The following is a 20,099-nucleotide window of genomic DNA, read 5'->3' as shown; positions in this document are numbered from 1 at the left end:
GAAGTATAATTACAAGCATTCCATAAGCGTCAAAGGCTTTTATTGACAATTACATTAAGTAATGCAAAGAGTCAATATTTGCAGTGTTGACCCTTCTTTTTCAAGACCTCTGCAATCCGCCCTGGCATGCTGTCAATTAACTTCTGGGCCACATCCTGACTGATGGCAGCCCATTCTTGCATAATCAATGCTTGGAGTTTGTCAGAATTTGTGGGTTTTTGTTTGTCCACCCGCCTCTTGAGGATTGACCACAAGTTCTCAATGGGATTAAGGTCTGGGGAGTTTCCTGGCCATGGACCCAAAATGTCGATGTTTTGTTCCCTGAGCCACTTAGTTATCACTTTTGCCTTTTGGCAAGGTGCTCCATCATGCTGGAAAAGGCATTGTTCGTCACCAAACTGTTCTTGGATGGTTGGGAGAAGTTGCTCTCGGAGGATGTGTTGTTACCATTCTTTATTCATGGCTGTGTTCTTAGGCAAAATTGTGATTGAGCCCACTCCCTTGGCTGAGAAGCAACCCCACACATGAATGGTCTCAGGATGCTTTACTGTTGGCATGACACAGGACTGCTGGTAGCACTCACCCCAGTCCTCAGCAGTCCAATCCCTGTACTCTTTGCAGAATATCAGTCTGTCCCTGATGATATTCCTGGAGAGAAGTGGCTTCCTCGCTGCCCTTCTTGACACCAGGCTATCCTCCAAAAGTCTTCACCTCACTGTGCGTGCAGATGCACTCACACCTGCCTGCTGCCATTCCTGAGAAAGCTCTGCACTGGTGGTGCCCCGATCCCGCAGCTGAATCAACTTTAGGAGACGGTCCTGGTGCTTGCTGGACTTTCTTGGGCGCCCTGAAGCCTTCTTCACAACAATTGAACCTATCTCCTTGAAGTTGTTGATGATCCGATAAATGGTTGATTTAGGTGCAATCTTACTAGCAGCAATATCCTTGCCTGTGAAGCCCTTTTTGTGTAAAGCAATGATGAAGGTAACGTGTTTCCTTGCAGGTAACCATGGTTAACATTTGAAGAACAATGATTTCAAGCACCACCCTCCTTTTAAAGCTTCCAGTCTGTTATTCTAACTCAATCAGCATGACAGAGTGATCTCCAGCCTTGTCCTCGTCAACACTCTCACCTGTGTTAACGAGAGAATCACTGACATGATGTCAGCTGGTCCTTTTGTGGCAGGGCTGAAATGCAGTGGAAATGTTTTTTGGGGATTAAGTTCATTTTCATGGCAAAGAGGGACTTTGCAATTAATTGCAATTCATCTGATTACTCTTCATAACATTCTGGAGTATATGCAAATTGCCATCATAAAAACTGAGGCAGCAGACTTTGTGAAAATGTATATTTGTGTCATTCTCAAAACTTTTGACCACGACTGTACGTTTTGGTAGTTAAGAGAGTGTGTTGTAAACATTTTTATAAATTCCTTATTGTTCTGGCTTTTGAACAAGTTTGTATCAGGCTGTATAATCCCTCATATTAAGAAATAATTCAGTTTCTTTCTCATATTTAGTGTATGAATACTAGGCCTATCTCTCAGACTAGAGACATTGGAAACACTCAATAGGTTTTTGGCTGCCACAGCATCTCCTTGAGGGCTACTGAAGTATTGCACTGTGTTGAAGTAAAACATTTGAGTAAAATGTATAGTTGTTGTATCATAGCTAATTATTTTTATAAATAGATCAAGTACATGAACTACATAATAGTGTATTATCATAGTACATTTAATTTAATTAAAGAGCTTTGTTTTATAAGGTATTTGACCAAAATCAGAGAGACCCACCAAGGACCCATTTACTATGTAGGATAAGACAACACAGGCTTGCTCTGTTACTGTTATTGATAGAGGCCAAGCAAGATAGATGCAAGGTTATGAATGGGTGGGGAGTGATATAGAAAACATTTATCTCATCATTTGCGGTCCAAATCGTCTTTATTCATGTTTTTCTTTTCAAGTTTAAAAAAAGAACAAGACACATTGGGAGCAAAATAAGACTAGTCAAGTTTGCGGTCTTTCCTTGTGAATAATAAACTAAATTAGTAACTTACAAAAAAGACATTGAAATTAATTATAATATGAATAGGCTACATGTGAGAATAACAGTTATATTTGCAAGTTGAAAGCCAATGAATTGGGTGTATATGTTTTACATGTCAAGCAATGAATGGAATAGGAATTTCAATGTCCATCTGTTTGTCACTCACTGTCACAAAAGACTCAGCATTTCTGGTAATGTCCTGAAGAAACTCAATGACCTTGGTGTGGATGGCATTAATGCTCTGAATCATGGAGTCAATCCAGGACTGGATGTCAGCGTTGAGCTGCTCAATGGACATTTCAGCAAAGAGGTCGCGATATTCTCTGATGATTCTCTTGGCTTCCTCGATCTGCTGTGTAATATCAGACATGGCACGGGAGTTGATGGCTTCGCTGTAGACGTCACTCATCCACATGGTGAGTTTCTCCGCATCCTGAGATTTCAGGGAGACAATGAGCTCTTCGGATTTCTCCACGGTTAAGCGCAGGAATGCAGACAGCCTGCTCACAATATCCTCCAGAGGGACATCTCCGACTCTCTTCACAATGATGATCACCTGCTCCTGGATCTTCTCAATGGCGGCCATCAGGTCATCTAGGATTTCTCTCCCGCTGATGAAGTTGCTGGAGCCGGGAAGAGTGAATTTTATGTTTCTGATCTGTTCGAGGAGAGCGGCACCGTGGGAGGCGAAGAATTCTGGAACCTTCTTGAAAGCTTCCTCAACAAATTCAGCGAAGAATCCACTCAGTTTCTGGTAGGCCTCAAGACCGGACATCTTTCCCTCAAGTCCAGGCATCTGGAACTGGGTCTCTCTCAGGAACTTGATGGCAGCATCGAGCAAAACCTGAACGTTCTTCTGGTACTGCCTGAGAACGAACATGACACTGTCGGAGAGCTTGTCGGTGATGGCGGTAAGGTCCATAGCTGCAATGTTTTCTGCAGCCCTCTTGTACATGACCTTGCCCTGATCCGTGATCTGCTCCATGCTACCCTCAAGTTTGTTGGCCATCTTCTGGGGAGCAGACAGGATATCCTCCATGCGAACCGCTGACATGATCTCAGGCACCTTGTCCTTCACTACCAGGAGCATCTCAGTGGGAACCTCCATATTCCAGGTGGTCTGAATTTTCAGCTTCTCAGAGTTGATCACAGACATTTTCAGGCCCATGATCTCCACATCAGTGGTGGGTTCAGACTGCATGAGAGAATGAAAACAGAAACAGAAATAGGTGAGTGAAACAGCATTGTTACATGCTCTACATGGCTGTCATAAACACATTGCAAACAGTGCTTATGAAGTCATTGAAATGTACATGAGTCTTACCGGGTATCTGCCGTAGATTCTTCCTTTCACTTGGACTGGTTTATTGGCCTGCAGCTGGAGTCCGAGGAGTCCAGCATTTGGAGAGGACACAGAGATGATGAGGCCATCCTGCGCATTTCCAAAGACCTCCTGGTTGACTTCCAGAGTCCAGAGGGTAGGGACATTGACCTTAGCTGTATTTGTGATTGAGGCATCCATACCGTCGCCATTGAGGCTGATGGTGCTGTCATGGCTGCCCTCAATACACATGGCTTCCAAATTCAGGATAGAGGCCAGTTTCACTCCATTGTTCCTGTTCAAGGTGGTGGTACCATCAATCTTGGCCTTCAGAGCATCAAACTCAGAGGTGGAGGAAGCGTCAAATCGGACAATGATATCATCCTGATTGAGGACGCCAGCATTTGCCTTCACTGTCAGCACAGCTGTCTTCATGGAGAACTCGTAGGTCAGGTCACCGAAGACAGGGATCATGATGTTGCTCTGCATTTTGGGCAGAGTTATTTTTGGCAGGGTCAGCTTGCTAAGAGCAGATGGAACATGCAAAGTAGGCATTGTGATGAGACTGAAGTCGGGCACGGGAATCGTGAAACCAGATACTTCAATATTCAGCACTGGAACTTTGTATGCTGGAACAGTGAGAGTTTTGGGTAGCTCAATGTTGTATTTCTCGTACTCTGCCTTTGCCTGGTCAAATGAGGTAGAGAGAACGGCAACAGCCTTGTCCCTTCCAACAATCATGTTCTTGTTCAGACTCCTGGTGTGCTTGTTGATGGCATTGAAGATTGGCTCCATGTCAATGTCAATGGTGATCATCTCAGGGTTCTTCTTGTATGTGAGTTTGGTGTCCATGTCAAAGGTCTGCTGAGGTGTGGTCAAGAGCACACTCAGACCGGTGTCCTCCCACAGAGAGAACTCAGTCCTACCAATGAATTCTACAGCTCTCTTGGGAATGGCGATGGGCTCCCTCAACGCATCAAGGTTCGCTTCTCCATTGATCTGGGTGAAGACGTGGATTTCCTGCTCACTGTTGTCCATTGTGAAGTAGTGTGAGTATTTGTACTGGTTGAATCGTGCCAGTCCAGTCCAGCTAGCCTGCTGCACTTTAGAGTTGAGGGTAAAGGCAAAGTCATTCTGAAGATCAATCTTTCCAGTCAGCTTGAAGGGAAGTGCAACTTTGGTGTTTTCCTTGTTCTTGGTGTCAAACACAAACTCATTGGGTGTAGCGATGAAGTTGATTGAGTTGGAAATAATTCCCTCAACTTTGCCTACCAGCTCTGTGTTGCAGGAGGCAGTTACCTCAATTTTCAGATTCTGCACCTTAGCCTCTGCTTTCAACTCAGCAACACTGCTCTTGATGAAGGGAGTTTTGGTCTCAGCGTTGGCTTCAATGAGGATGTGACTGAAAATGACGGCTTCAGCATTCACATTCTGCTTTATTTTCAGGTTGTTGGTGTCGGTTGCCCCAGTGAAGGTCAGTTTGACAGTGTTGAGGTTCATGACAACCTGCATGTCGTACTTGTGGGTTCCTTCATCTGAGTAATCCTGGATGGCAGATTTACCGTTACCCTCATTGGTAAGAGTCAGAGTTACAATGCCAGCTTCCAGGAGGGCAATTGCCTTCTGGGTAATGGCAGCCTCGCTGAAGATGTTGAGAAGTGGCAGGTTCACCTTGTGGTTGTAGGTAGTCTCCAGTGTGGTAGAGACTCCATTCTCCATGTCGAAGAAGGCATTGCTAACCAGCTCGGCAGTGTAGGGCTCAGTAGTGGCCTTGGCATTGGTCTTGGAGGAAGCCTGGGCTGATGTGCCGTAGAAGGCAACTGTTCCCTGGTGGTCCATGGAGAAAGTGGTGTGCATGATCTTGATGTTCTCAGAGAGAGACAGGTGGCTCATCTTGGGCACAGCAATATCAACTTTGGCATCCAGGGTATAGGCTAGCAGATCAGAGGTAGAAGTGGCCTGAGATTTGAGGATAATGTAGAACTCTGGTGTTACTTTGGTAGTTGTGGCATTCCGGAACTCAGCATTGGTGCTCATGCTGTAGTCAGGTGAGGTGACTCTGAACTCTCCGTTGAGTTTTCCGAAACAGGGGACCCTGCTCAGTTCGATGACTTTCTGTTTCAGCTCCTCGGCGAATGTGTTATAATCGAAAGACCTGATCTTCTCGGTCAGTCTATCGAAATAGACATTCATGTTGTCTACCATTTGCTTGAAGTCAAAGGCATTCAGTTCATTTACAAACTCATTCACATGTGTCATGATTTTGTTCAGCAGGGCTTGGATATCAATAGACTTAAGAGCGTTGCTTGCTGACTGAATGTGTTCTCTGAGCTGGTAGGACTTCATGATTATGACAACCTCATCCATGATGTTCTCAACCATCTTTTCAACCTCATAATTGGACAGGATCTCTTCAATTTTGGTGTAAATACCATTCATCTTGCCAGCGATGTCATTTTTCTTGATCCACCTCATAATAGTGTCCCTGATTGACTTAAGGATATTAATGATTTCTTCAGTGGGAATCTTGGCCATCAGTGTGGGAATGTGGCTTTCAATGGAATTGATGAAGTTCTTCAGGTCCTGAATGAACAGGTTGATGTCGAAGCTCTCAATAACTTGTTTCAGTTCACCCACTTTCCCCTGGATCTTGGCTCTAATTTCGTATTTGGTGTCAATATCCAGCAGCAGGCCTTTGCTGTTCTCCATTGTCATCATTGTGGCAATTTTGACTTGTTCAATGACTGCAGGGAGATGCTCAATGAATGGCAGCTGAATGAAATGGCTGTCAACATTCTTCTCGTACTTCAGGGAGCCAGAGATGGCATATTCCTGGTTTTCACTGGCCTTGTTCAAGATGGTGGTGAAGACAGCTCCTGTCATCTCCATTCCCATCGTTTCAGCATTGTTCAAGGCACTAAGTTCTTGGTTGAATTCATGGTTATTCAGTTTGGATGTCATCTTCATTGAGGCATACTGCTCCTGAGGAGTCAGACGACTGGTGATCTTGTTGCCCAGGTTGGTCTTGACAGAGTCTCCATTTTCCAGCTGGAGGGTGGTGGAGGCCTTGCATTCGTGGGAGTGGGAGAAAGCTAGGGGCTCTGCCTTCAACAGGAACTGGTTGAACAGCTCAATGTTCTGAATTCCGAACATATTCGGAGTTCCGTTGGAGTTGAATAGGGCAGAAATGTCAACCATGAATGGCTCAGCGACAATGTTGATAGTGCTGTCCAAGTTCAGTGCTGTCCCCAGGATAGTTTGAGAGTTGATGCTAGCCACACTGTTGAACTTGGTGGACAGACCAGCGATCTCGAGGTCAGCGGTTTGTGTCATCTGAGAGAGTGCATATTTTCCATTGGTGTTGCACTTAGCAGTGGTGGTCATGTCAGCAAAACTGATCTCATAAGTGTGCTTGAAATTGGCCTCTTCGGAAGAGACTCCCTTCAGGCTGCCGGTCAGTTCCATCTTGTAATCCTCAACCTTGAACATGGCCTCATTGACAAAGTTAATCTCTGTGATCTTGAGGTCGTTTTTCACGTTCACAGCAACGCCCGAGCGCTGAATGTCGACAGAGATGTCGTGCTTGTAGGTGTTCTCCTTGTTGAATAAGTTCTCGGTCTTAGAGCGGAGGGCCAGGGATTTGAGAGTGAGAGTCAGGGTGTGTGTGTTCTCAGTCTCCATCTGATACAGTTCAGCGACCAGCTTGTTGGTGAGGTCCAGACCGTCTTCGTTCACCTTCAGGTTCACTCTGTTCATGGTGTTGGCATCGAAGAGATTTCCCTTGAACATGCTGTTTAGGTAGACCTCAGAGCTTGCCACTTTCCCCTCCAAGTTGAGCTCGGCGGTGTTCTCCTTAAAGGCTCCCTTGGTGTTGATGGACACATGGGCCCTGGTGGTATCGACTCCACCATTGAAGACATTCTCAAAGGTTATGGGGCTGCTTTGGGCGGTGGTGGTGGCACTTGTTGCTAGACCTTCCTGGCTCAGCGTTAGAGCAGCCTTGTGGGAGGCGCGGCTGCCGAGGACGTTGACGGAAGCATCTGCATTGATCTCCAGACTGGTGGGGTTCAGGGCTCCGGAGAGCAGAGAGTAGGCACGGTTCTCGGTATCATCAGCCTGGTTCTCTACCCTGATGATGGCTTCATCCCTGGAGGCAGTGAAGTCCACTTGGCTGCGGATCATTTTCTCTTCAGCCTTGGTCACAGAGTCGGACTGGATGGTCAGCTGGGCCTCCTTGTAGCCGATGCTAAACTTGGTGGTGTGCTTAATGGGGTCGTTGTTCAGGTTGGTGTTGGACTCAATCAGAAGCTGCTCATTAGCATAGCCGGCCTTGAGCTTGTTGATAATCTCCAGGATTGGGGAGTTCACCCTAAGTGTGGACTCTGCTCTGGCTTCTTTCTTCATGGGTTCGAAAGAGAAAGACTGGGAATAGGTGGTGCTGGCGGTCACTGATCCAAGGGTTACACTTCCATCCATGTTAGCATCTCCAATGAGCATGTCAGAGGCCAGGGAGGCCTGGGAAGTGATGTCCAGGGACGTCTGCAGACCCAGAGGGCTGAAGACCTGAATCTTGTGGTTGCCTGTGGCTCTCACTTTGTCTGACATACTGACGGTTTCCATTACCTCAAAGCTGGTGTCAATGAGCTTGTGGCTCAGGGAACCATTCAAAATAGCATTCAGAGAGTCTTCTGGCATGTCAGTGATGAAGGCTGTTCCTGTAATGAGACAAAACAAGGGACATGAAGTCACTATAGTATACACAAGGTAAATCAGTCAAAATGACTCAAGGTCAGTTATATTGTATGATCTAATTTGAAGTTATAATGTAACATGTTTCTCCCCTCCAAACATGATAATACGGCAATCTGTAAAACTACTAAACATTTCTGATTAGGAAGTTCAATGAACTACTATATATGCTTTTGATAAGGTTATAACATCAAAAAGGTAAAAAGAAGTTGAGAGAAAAGGTTTACCTTCAGATGTGAAAGCGAGGAGTTCAATGGGACTGTCAGCCACCACCTTAAACTTGGCAATGTAGCTGGGGGACTCCACAGAGTTGTTGCCACCGGAGACCATTCCCTCCCAGTTGTAGTAGTTGCTGTTCACCTTAGCAGACACTTCAACCATTCCAAAGAGTGGCACAGTGAGCTCGTAGTCGTTGGGGATGGAGAAGGTGGGGACCTTGACCTCCTTGGAGGCAAGCTCCAGACCGACCTGGGGCACAGACAGATGTGGGGTGGTCAGCATGGCAGGAATCCTCAGCTCCTCAGATGACTTTCCTCCGAGTGGCATGGGGATGGTGATGGTGACACGGTCCTTGTTGAACTGGTATTTGAATGTGCCCTCACTGTTGAAGGAATGAAATAATGAGATGTCTATGGATTTACTTTTTTTGGACACTGACATCACATAGAAGATTAATAGGCTCTATAAAAAGAGACCCCAAAATAGTTTACTGCTTTCAGATGTACTTACGATTTCAGGAACAGTCTTTCGGGCATAGCGGGCATTGCCAGCTCTGGCATGTTGTCCTTCAGTGTCTTAACCATGGGAACATCAAAGGTGATTTTGTTCATCCAATTGTTGCCGGCCTGTTAAAAAACAATTTTGTTATGTGTTGATCTGCCACCATTGGTTTGAGTTTGAGTTTGAGTTTATTTATTTTTACAGGGACAGTGCACATTAATCAACGTTTCAGTAAAAGTGCCGGTTTTAGCCAGCCGGCTAATTTTCAACCGCAGTCCCTGGGCAGGTTATTAAAAACAATTACAATATAGACAATAACAACATAGAACAAGACATAGCATACAGACATAGCAACATAGGACAAACAAGACGTAGCATACAGACCGAGCAACATAGAACAAAAAGCAGCAAAACAAAATTCATAAAAGCAACAAAGTGTTTCCACACCTCACAAGTTACAGACAACAGACATGGAAAGCGGCAACACACAGCTAGGGACCATGTTCACAAATCTGATTGACCTTTAGCCATGTCTTCAAGCATTTTGTGAAAGTGTGATATGTGGTGCAGTTGTGTGTGTCTGATGGCAGTGTATTCCAGACATGGGAAGCTCTCACAGAAAAAGCAGATTTACTAAAGGTGCTTTTCCTTAGGGGAACTACACAGTCACCTCTCATGGCAGACCTTGTGGATCTGCTGCCATATGTTTGGGTTTTCTGTTTAACAAAAATACTGAGTGGAGGGGGAGCCAAGCCATTTAGGATCTTGAATACAAGACATGCATCGGTGTATTGCACAAGATTTTCCCAACTCAGGAGCTCATGCTTTCTAAGGATGTGACAGTGATCATGGCTATTGGGCTTCCTATCAAGCACTTTGAGAGCCTGTTTGTAGACAGACTGAATAGGTCTTACTGTTGTACAGCAAGCTTGGGCCCAACTAGTCAAGCAGTATGTTAAGTGGGGGAGTATCATAGATTTGAAGTACAGTTTTGCTACCTCTGTAGTCAAACAATTTCGTATAAATCGGAAATTAGCTAGGTTGAATTTGGTTATTTGAATTACCTTTTTCACATGCTTTTTAAAAGAGAGGTTGGAATCAAGTATGATGCCAAGGTACTTAAAATCAGATACCCCCTGGAGCTTCTCCCCTGACACATAGACTTCTGGCTCAGTAGCATCTGTTGCCCTCTTTGTGAAGAACATGCAAACAGTTTTTTTCACATTGAGATGCAAACACGAGTCACTGAGCCATTTTGTAACCTGGACCATTACAGTAGTGAGTTCTTGTGCAGCTTGTTGTTTGCTCTTTGCATGCACATATATCACTGTATCATCTGCATACATTTGAACTTCAGACCCAGTACAGACAGAAGGCAGATCATTAATGTACAGGCTGAACAGGAGGGGCCCCAGTATTGACCCTTGGGGCACACCCACATCATAGCTAAGAGTGGGCGACAGCTCATTGCTCACTCTGACACACTGAGTTCTGCCTTCAAGGTATGATTTCATCCATCTCAAGGCATCGGGGGAAAAGTTGAACTTGGACAATTTTGTGATGAGAATCTCATGGTTAACAGTATCAAAAGCCTTCCTTAGGTCCAGAAACACAGCCCCAACAACGCCCCCTTTGTCCATCTTGGACTTCACATTTTCCAGAAAAAAGCAGTTGGCCATTTCTGTGGAGTGTTTCGCTCTGAAGCTAAACTGCATGGAATGTAATGTGAAGGGGCTGTTGTTGAGGTGGGCAATCAGTTGTTCTGCTACACACTTTTCAACAACCTTTGACACCACAGGTAGTATACTAATGGGCCTGTAGTTACTCACGTCAGCAGGGTCGCCAGATTTAAAGATGGCCGTTATTATGGCCGACTTCCATACCCTTGGAAACACCCCGAGACCAATAGATGTGTTGGTGACCTTAGTAATGGGGCCAATGAGTGACTCTTTGTAGTTTTTAAGAAAGGTAGAGTCCATCCCAAACACATCTTTGGCTTTAGAGTTCTTTAGTGAGCTAATCACCTTGTCTACCTTTGACTCAGAAACCTCCCTTATGATGAAGACAGGTTGAGCATCATTTACTAGCACTGAGCCCAAGAAACCAGTGGAGGGGTTCTGTGTCAGTACCCTGACAGAGTCAATAAAGTAGGAATTGAAGGCTATTGCTATTTCGACTGCATCCTGTGTTAGATTGTTATTCACCATGATTTCTAGTCTTTTTGCAGTGTTACTATGGTCTTTCCCTGTTAACTTTTTTAGATTCTCCCAGATCAGTTTAGAATTTCCCTTTGCTTCACCAATTATGTTAATAAAAAAGTTTGCCTTGGCCTGTCTGATTTCTTTCATCACCTTATTTCTCAACATGGTAATATGGAAGAATAAAACATGGAAAGAATTGAGGAGACTGTACGAAAAGTATTTGGGTGTTGTCTTACCTCAAGAGACTTGGTGAAGATGTGACGCAGTTTCATGTCGGTGTTGACCACCTGCTTGTCCAGGATGTCCTCAGAGAGCTGCTTCAGCCATGCCTGGAGGGCTTCGGTATGAGGGATGAGCTTCTGGATCTCAGAGCCCATGTCGGACACCAGCTGAACCTCAACCTTGTTCTCATCTAAAAGGAAAACATGTTGTATTATTAGTACATATAACTTTGAACATTATGTCCATTGCATACAAGTCAAATAAACATACCACATAAAGATCAACCTCCTCCCTACACAATGGTGTGTTATGAATTTGTAGAATTAGCATACTGTATTTGAAGATGACTCCCTGAATGGAGGTGGTCTTGGGGAGCTTGATGTCGCTCCTGAGCTCCAGGGTGAGTTCCTCTGCACTCTTCATAGTGGCAGTGATAGCTGCGTCAGTCTTGAGGGCAGGGACAACCAGCTGGACCTGCAGCATACTGTCGGTCATGGCCTCAAGCCTGGAGGAAAGAAAACCATCAGAATCTCTTAGTGATTCAATTAATTTCCAACATGTGCTGATCTATGAAGACACAGACAAATGAATGTGGCTAATGGGGAGGGCTTTTGCGTTTACTTACTTGGCGCGGCCAATTAGAGACAGCTGAGGGATGTTCTTGTTGGTGATGTCGATGGTGATAGACTTTCCATTGGCTCTGCTGTCGGTAAGACCAATCCTGATTCCAGCCTCCACATCATAGTCGGGGATCTGGACGTTGGTGGTCAGGACGTTCCTGTTCCTGTTGTACTTCATGGTGGCGGTGGCCTCAGTGGGTTTAGCACCTAGGTAAACAAGGAGGCAGAGAGTGAGTTGATTTAAACCACTGATTCATAAAGCTGATTCATACCAAACAGTATGAACCATGGGAAATGTAGTGCTTGGACAGAGATGTTCCTACCCTCTGCTCTCAGTGTCATCCTCATGGTGTCAACCTTCTGGCGTCCCTCCTTGCCCTCGCTGAGGAGGTCATAGGCGAAGGTGGCGGTGTACTCAGAGACCTCGCCAGTGGGCTGGATATCAAGAGCAAACCTAGGACAGAGAGACTGTTGTTCAGTATGATGCTAGTTTGATCTTCAAATATGGTGCATTAGCAATTTCCTTCTATAAACACATCCAAACTCCCTCAAATGTTGTCCTTACTTAGTCTCTCCGTTGAGAGGGAAATAGGGAGCGGCAGCGTTGTCACCAGCGATGTTGTAACGGACGGTGGTGCAGTACTTCACTCCAGAGAAGAGAGGGCTGCAGTTCACGACGTTGGTCCTGCCCTCATCCATGGGGGGGATCAGAGTAGCCTGACCAGAGGTCACTGTCAGCATTCTGTTGCTGTTGTTGAAGAGGTGCAAAATAACAAAAAGAAATAACAAATTATGTGACTTTTGATACATTTACTCAATTGTTTTTGATGTACATAGGACAGTATTTTTATTTTTTTTACCTGACTCTGAAGAGCTGGGTTGAGCCCTGAGGAGCAGGGATACTCAGCTTGATCTGGTTCTGGTCCATGGTGATCTTGGCGTTGACTGCGCTTTCGTGGTACATGTTGGTGTGCATCTCCACAGCGGAGCTGGTAAACTCTGGGATGTGTACTCCCATCTGGGTCACAAACTCCACTCCCACAGAGGGCATGAAGGACACTTCCTGCTGTTAAAAAATAGCAGTGAGAGGCACATTAGAAAACTCTGTTATATGTATAAATGCCTTCATATATTATAAATGTTTCATATATTATTATTACAAATGTTATAAATGCTTGAGAATGTTTAACATTTTTTACAAACAATTCGATACAAATGTATTAATAATATGAAATCTACTGTTTCATACTTAGTTTTCATAATTAGAATATTGTGAAAGAATGTTGTTTGAGCGCAGTAAGATAGAAGAGAACAGAGAGTGGGATATTTACCATGTTGCGGTGAAAGCGGAGGCCTCCCTTAGCTCCAGGAGCAAAGGTACCAGACAGAGAGAACTTCAGAGGAAAGCCAGAGGCAGTTGACAGGGAGAACTTGTTGTCCATGAAGATGTAATGGACGAACACTTCATTGTCAGTGCCTGCCACCATCTTCTGCATGAACTAAACCCAGGAAAAAAATTAAATCAATGCCATAATAATAAATAAATATAATATATACCATTTAGCAGATGCTGTTATCCAAAGCAACTTAAAAGTCATGCATTCTTGATAAATGTTGTAAACATTAAATTGTTCTTAGCAGGAAATAAAACAAGAGGGCTCTTCACACTTGGAGGTACACATAGATGTATACATGTGAATTACCTTTGTGGGTATGTCCTTGAGGAGGATCTCAGCGTACATGGCTGCGTATTGGGCGATGCCCTTCAGCTCGCTGCCCTTGATGTATCCAAGCTCAGTTCCCATGATCCTCAGATAGGCCATGGCTTCAGGGGACTCCTGAGCCTGCAGGTCCTTCGCCAGCTTGTTGAAGTTGCGGATAATCTCCCTCATGATGTTCTCTGGGACCTGAAGAAAATATTTGAAAAGAGTTAACAATGGTAATAGTAACATTTACACACAGTTAATGATCAAATAATGCAAACTGAATGTAATAACTTTTTTTTTAACAAGATGTGTGGTAAGCACCTTCGTTTTCTCATTCTTCAAGGGGGCAGCGAAGTTCTTCAGAACCTCGTTCACCTTGTCTGGCATCTTGTCTCCAGCCCAGTACATAGCCTTGGATATGGTGTCGGGGAAGAACCCATTCTTTCCGAACAGAGCCTCAACGGTTGGCTCAAACTCTTTTCCCTCCATGCCAATCTATAGAAAAACAAAACAATGAATGGTCGATGCAATGCAGATTGGATATAACAAAATCACACTACAAACCTGTTATTATGGATTACTAGACATAAAAACATATTTCTGTTATTACATACCTCCCACATGTCCATGTTATAGCCGAAAGCCTTTAGGGTAGTCTCAAGCATGATCTCCTTGGGCAGTTGGCTGGTGGGATCAAAGATCATATTTCCTTGCATGCTGGTCTTTATGTTGTTCATGGCAGCATCCATCTTGTAGTTGCGAGACATAGTAGTGTAGTCACCATGAGTGGTTGCAATGGTAGGGTCAGCAAGGACATCAAGGATCTTTTCGCCCAGCCTGAGTAGAAAAGTAAAGAATATGGAGATTAGGATTATGGAATATTAAGGAACAGTACTAATACTAGATACTTTACTTTTTGTATAATATTATGACGAAGTCTGTTTCAGATTATATTTATACATACTTTATGGTCTCTGGGTCATTGGAGTGGATGATGTTGTAGATGTGAGAGGTCACGAAGGCCTTGACCTGCGCATTCTGCTCCTGGACGTCTGGTTTCTGCTCCTGCATCGACGCCTTCAGTATTTTCTTCACCAGCTCCAGGTCACTTGCCTCAGGTGTCCTCATCAGAATCAGGTAGGCTGCCAGTCTCTTCTGCACGGCACCCTTAGCATATGAGCTCACCCTCTGGAGGTTAGAGCGCACCTGGAAAGGAAAACAAAATGGCAGCTAATTAGTCAAGGTATTCTTGAAAGGAGATTGTGTGCCACAGCATAGCAGTGCAGGGCCCTTATTCACAAAGTCTCAGAGTAGGAGTGCTGATATAGGATCAGCTTGTCTTTTTAGATCATAATGAAAAACATTATATTGATAGGGGGGACCTGATCCTAGATCATTACTCCTACTCTGACTTTTTGAGTACAGGCCCAGGTTTTTGTTCTTCAAGTTCATTTTGGAGTTTGCATATAGTTTACCTCATCAGTCACAGACATGCGTCTGAAGGCCTGGATGGCAGCAAGCTGGACCTGCAGGGTTGTGGTGGGCTGTCTCATGCACTTCAGCAGGGTGGTCTTCACTGTGGCGTCAGCGGCCTCCATGGCTTCTCCTATGTTGCCAATAATCTGGACGCCATTACAAATAAAGAGAGAGTCAGATAAGCAGTCAATGAAGTCAAGCTTTCCATGTCATGTGATTAGGTGGGAAGAAGAAGCTGATTGGTTGAGCAACAGGTGACAACATACCCTCAGGGTCAGGAAAGTCAGCTCCTTTTCTCCAGCACAATCAGCACCCAAAAGGGAGGCAAGGAACTCCGACACAGCAGCGATCTCTGGGGTGACTTTGCCCTCAGCCTGGTAGAGCCTAGTAGCACAAAGCAAGAGGGTGGCAATGAACATTTGGACCACAATGTTTATTAAACTAAACTGAAAACGTCAGTCATTGTCTGTCAGTCAATAACCAAGTAGAGCATACATTTTGGACTTACTTTCTGACGACGTTGCCTAAAGCAAACATGATGGGCTTGCTCTGTTTGTACTGAGCCATGCTGAGCATGTCTTTGACAAGGAGGCGGGAGGGGTTGGGCAGGAGTCCCAGGGCATAGACGGCGGCGTCGACCTCCATAGCTTCAGGCTCGAAGGTCCTGAGATGCTGGAGCATGGCGCTGCTACACTCAGGGGTACCGCACTGGGCCAGGGCCTGCCAGGTCAGGGCGTCCGATACCGACACCATCTCAGGGACGGCGGGGCTCATAGTCTCACCCTTCAGTCCACGGAGCTCAGCCACGAGTCTCTGGAAGGTGCTGGCGCGCTGGTGGCCCTGGTTGGTCTTGGACAGGATGCTCAGTTCCCTCAGGGTGGCAAGAGCGACATCTGCTGTCTGGACAGCAGCTTTGTCCTCAGCAGCCTCCATGGGTAGACCCTTGAGGTTGGCCTCATCTTTAGAGAGTAAGATAGAACATATTTCGTTTTCAAGGTAATTCTGTAAAGGCCGCCTGGTACAGTACACATTCTGTTTATCAGTTTGGTAAAAGCAGATTTTTGTCCTGTTTTTTTTTCAAAAGGTTGAAAAGTAAAAGGAACAGAAAAATGAAATTCTTACTGTGGTTGAAAACTCTTTCGTTGATCTTGCTAGTCTCCAGGAGAGTCAAAGTCTGTTTGACCAGTGTTGACACTCCATACTCAGTCCTGCATTTAGGAAGAGGATGGAAGAACGTGACGAATGTTAAACTGGCCAGGATCAAATCTGGGCTAACGTCATTGAAGACTCAGTATTCTATTCATAGGATTAAACAGATTTTGAAGTTGTCTGGATTTACTGGTGGGAGAAAGGCAGGAAGATGTGCTTCTCAGTGCAGGATCCAGCAGTCATGTGCTTCTTCTGGTTGTCAAACTTGTAGTTGCAAGTCTGGGTGCTGCTGATCAGCTTGGACAGTGGGTATTGCTGTTGACAGGGAAGCACAATCAAACGCTTTGTCAGGAACAATAATCATGATGGGTTTATGGTGTAAATCAGGGTTCCCCAACTGCCGTGATTTAATTTATCCCCCCCAAGTAACAAAATAAAAGTTAGTTATATATTTTTTAATTGTTGGACTTAAAAGACTAAAAACACCAGCAAATCACCCCGAGTGATTTTAATTTGGGAACTCTGTTCCAATGTTTGTATATAAATGTAAGGAATGATTATTATCGTATACAAATGTAAGCAATGGTTTTAGTCAAATATTATATCTGTTTGAGCTTCTTGTGGCCAATTTGCAGTCTACAAATTATTTGTAATTATGTTTGGGCCCCCTGACCATCCGCTCAAGAAAAAATTGGCCCGCAGCTGAATCTAGTTGATGATCTCTGGTGTAAATGAATAAAACAATTATATTCTATTCAAATGTAATGCTTAATCGAAGAATGACCAATTGTTTTTTTGTAAATGATCACCATTTATTTTTACAATTCCCCCCCCTTCTTACCATCCCAGAGATGATAGCCAGGGGGCTGGTGTGGTCCCTCTGGGCAACGAAGCTATCGCATTTGGACAGGTCCCTGGTGACGGTGACGTCAGTGGCGATGTCTTCCCTGGCATTGACAGCAAAGTTGGTGCCACAGACTCCATGAAGGGTGGCCTGAATGTTGAGAGAGTTTTTGTTAGAGTGAATGATGAACACACATCCATTTCGATTATTAGGTTAACACAATATACTTTGGTATCTGTGATTCTATGTCACATGTCTGGTACCAAGAAGGATATCTACAGATTATAGATCTAGATTCAATAAGATAGATAGACCACAGATGGAGACACACAGTTTTGAGAGTAAGCTATCAAGGACTTTGACCTGCAGCTTTATCTACGGTGCGTTCATTCTAGGTAGTCATTCTAACAACTGGTTGTTTGGTATTTACCACCATAGATAGGGGCATCTTATCTCTTTATTATGCCATTTGTATCTTGATACATCACAAACAAAATCAAATTGCCTCGATGACCCAGACCTCTATGGACCTGATGACTGTTATGTCACGTCACTGACTAATTGGCTGTGAGCTTGCAGGTGAGGAAATTGCCATGGTTACCATGTCCTTGTTTTTCTCTTCCTCCAAAGCAGGCACGATAAGGGCAGAGACAATTCCCCTCTTGATGTTTAAGATGGTGGTGGTCTCATCCTCCTCAGGGAAGAGTTTCACACCTGTCTGTCCCTCAACCATGACCTTCAGGGTGTTCCTGGACAAGAAAGGGGTGATCATCTTAGTAACTACTTATTTCGTATACTCTTATTTTGAAATGAAAAGGTATCTCCGCACATTCAGGATCAATGCACAATTTTCTATTTATTAACGCTGAGCTTTCGTTCGTCAAACCTTCATCAGAGCGTGCTAAGTATACTCTTATTCTGCCATCAAGGGTTATCAAGCAACAGAAAATGTACTATAAATCACTGTGGGAAAAAAGTGACGTGATAACGTACTTCGCCATGGCAGTCTGGAAAGCCTCAGCACCAGCAGCGGGCGCGAACACAGCGGAACCTTCTGCGTCGACGTCAACGACCTCGCTCAGGGCACACTCTGTGGTGCGCAGGATGAAACTGCATGTTTGGGGCACATCGATTTCGACCTGTGAGAAGAAGGAGAAAATGATCGGTCAGAGGACTGTCCCTTTAATGTCCGCTTCTGTAAGGGAGGAATGGAAGTTGAGTGAGAGCACGGAAGAGTTGCTGGAGGGCTCTGGGCTCAGTTGCCTGTCACGTACCTTGCAGGTGACTTTAGGGCCATTCTTGAGGTTGGTAGCTCCATTTACGCCATTAAGGGTCTCTGCTTCGTACTGGTACAGAAATCTTCTGAAGTTCTTGAACCTCTTTGCCACTAAAAATAAGGGGGCATAAATGACTAACGTTGCAATTAAATTTATTAGCAAGAGGGGAGCAATACATATGGACATGTTATGTTGAAAGACATCTAATCTCTAGTGAGATAAGGAGTTTTGGACTCTACCTTTCGCATGATAAAATGGATAGTGTTGACTTTTGTATAAGGATGCTGGCAAGTCAACATGACACTGATCGATGATCTCATCATAGAGTTCAAAGTCACACATTTCTGGCTGAGACCAGTGCAAATTGAGTAGGCCTAGGTGAAGTAATGTTCCCTATAGTTGTTGTGTGTCCTAGGCTACAAGGAGTTGTAACAAAGATTTGCCTATTCCTCTATGGTTATAACAAGCAGTGATAACTTCTCACAAAATCACTCTCCTTTTTGTTTGATATCCTGTTTTGGGTTCTGATGACAGCTGAATTAGTGTGCGCGAATTATCAGAATTTTACCAGAGAGAAAGCTAAGCAGAAGTTTTGTCCTGTCCCATTCACTCTTTTTAAATGTTTGCAAATTAAGTATAACCTAATCCACAAAAAATCCATATCATTGTTGTATCGAATCTACTCGCTTAGTATATTAGCTAGCAAAGTCAACCTGATACTGAACGGTGATATCATCATAAGAGTTCAAAGTCACACATTTCAGCTGACCAGTGCAAGTTCAGTTGGCCTAGGTGAATTTTAGCAATGATCCCTTGAGTTCTTGTGAGTAGGCTACAAGGAGTAAACATTATAACAAAGATTTGCTTATTCCTCTACGGTTTTCGACTGGAGTCTGGAAGAATACGTATTTTCATTGTAATCCTGAGCTAAAACAAAATCCCCTGAATCCTCCTCTCTTCTCGTTGACATTTTGCAACTCTTTTAGTTTTGAAGCTAACTAGTTGAAAACCCGTTTTCCCTAGAGACCATTATCTACTGGAAGAATACCTTCATCTAACATTTAAATAAAGAAAAAACTAACTTACAGAGACAAGTTGGAGATTGTCCCTCGGAATTCCCAATATCTTGCTCTGTGAATAATGAAAATGAAAAAAGGATTAGGAAGTTATGAAATACCAGTGCACAGAATATCATCCATTACAGCTATTGTCTGTCTGTAAAATGTATTCAGAGTATCTGCATATTTTCATTATAGGCCTATATGTCAATGACAATTTAAAAAAGTATAAGTAAGCTACCCAGAATTAGTTACATTGTCTCTTGTTAAATGTAGACCTATTTCAACACAACTGGATGCTTGTAGCACAAAACTACCAAAACGAATGAAAAGCATGTATTAAAAATGGACCTCAAAAACAATGTGTAAATTGCGCTGTACTTACGGGCCAAAGCATAGGTGCCTAGCAGCAGCAAAAGGCAGAGCTTAGTATCCCCCATGATGGGTTGGAAGAAGCTCTGTAAGCCTTTGGGATAGAAGAGTCCTTGCTTTCAGTGAAGACTGATTCCTCTGCTTTGGCTCGAGGCTTTTATAGTTCTCACAGCCCTCTTTCAGAAATCCACTACTGCCTGAGTGCCGCCCTGGTTCCAGAGTTCAGACCGTCCTTGTGGCAGGGCAAAGGTAGGCCTAATTCATTTCACAAACACTCCCAAGACTTGTCAGCACTGGACTTGATTGGACTCTCTGATTGTATTAGATTAGCTTTT

General features: G+C 44.2%; 1 protein-coding gene across 1 annotated transcript; it reads right to left on the bottom strand.

The window, feature by feature from the left end:
* Positions 1-1,924: 1,924 nt before the first annotated feature.
* LOC311108728 (apolipoprotein B-100-like) lies at positions 1,925-19,897 on the bottom strand. The gene is made up of 26 exons (XM_084151463.1): positions 19,778-19,897; positions 19,421-19,465; positions 18,332-18,444; positions 18,051-18,196; positions 17,659-17,806; positions 17,055-17,207; positions 16,404-16,528; positions 16,187-16,272; positions 15,573-16,023; positions 15,331-15,448; positions 15,064-15,210; positions 14,553-14,794; positions 14,203-14,425; positions 13,910-14,083; positions 13,586-13,789; positions 13,214-13,381; positions 12,743-12,948; positions 12,448-12,630; positions 12,206-12,336; positions 11,888-12,089; positions 11,595-11,767; positions 11,277-11,452; positions 8,849-8,964; positions 8,347-8,720; positions 3,374-8,085; positions 1,925-3,244 (listed from the first exon to the last, which is right to left on the bottom strand). Exons 1-26 carry the CDS (start codon positions 19,830-19,832, stop codon positions 2,165-2,167), a joined length of 9,951 nt encoding a protein of 3,316 aa, XP_084007589.1. The 5' UTR covers positions 19,833-19,897; the 3' UTR covers positions 1,925-2,164.
* Between the last annotated feature and the right edge of the window lie 202 nt (positions 19,898-20,099).

Source organism: Coregonus lavaretus (genome assembly GCF_964263955.1).
Source record: "Coregonus lavaretus genome assembly, chromosome: 33".
Lineage (NCBI taxonomy): Eukaryota > Metazoa > Chordata > Actinopteri > Salmoniformes > Salmonidae > Coregonus > Coregonus lavaretus.
This window is presented reverse-complemented; position numbering and strand designations above follow the sequence as displayed.

What these genes read in the sequence shown, in the direction of transcription:
- LOC311108728 (XM_084151463.1), bottom strand. Translation starts at nt 19,832, where the DNA reads ATGGGGGATACTAAGCTCTGCCTTTTGCTGCTGCTAGGCACCTATGCT. An exon ending in GATGACACTGAGAGCAGAGG is followed by an intron (nt 12,090 to 12,205) that starts GTAGGAACATCT and finishes TTGTTTACCTAG; the next exon opens with GTGCTAAACCCACTGAGGCC. An exon ending in GAATCTACGGCAGATACCCG is followed by an intron (nt 3,245 to 3,373) that starts GTAAGACTCATG and finishes TCTCTCATGCAG; the next exon opens with TCTGAACCCACCACTGATGT.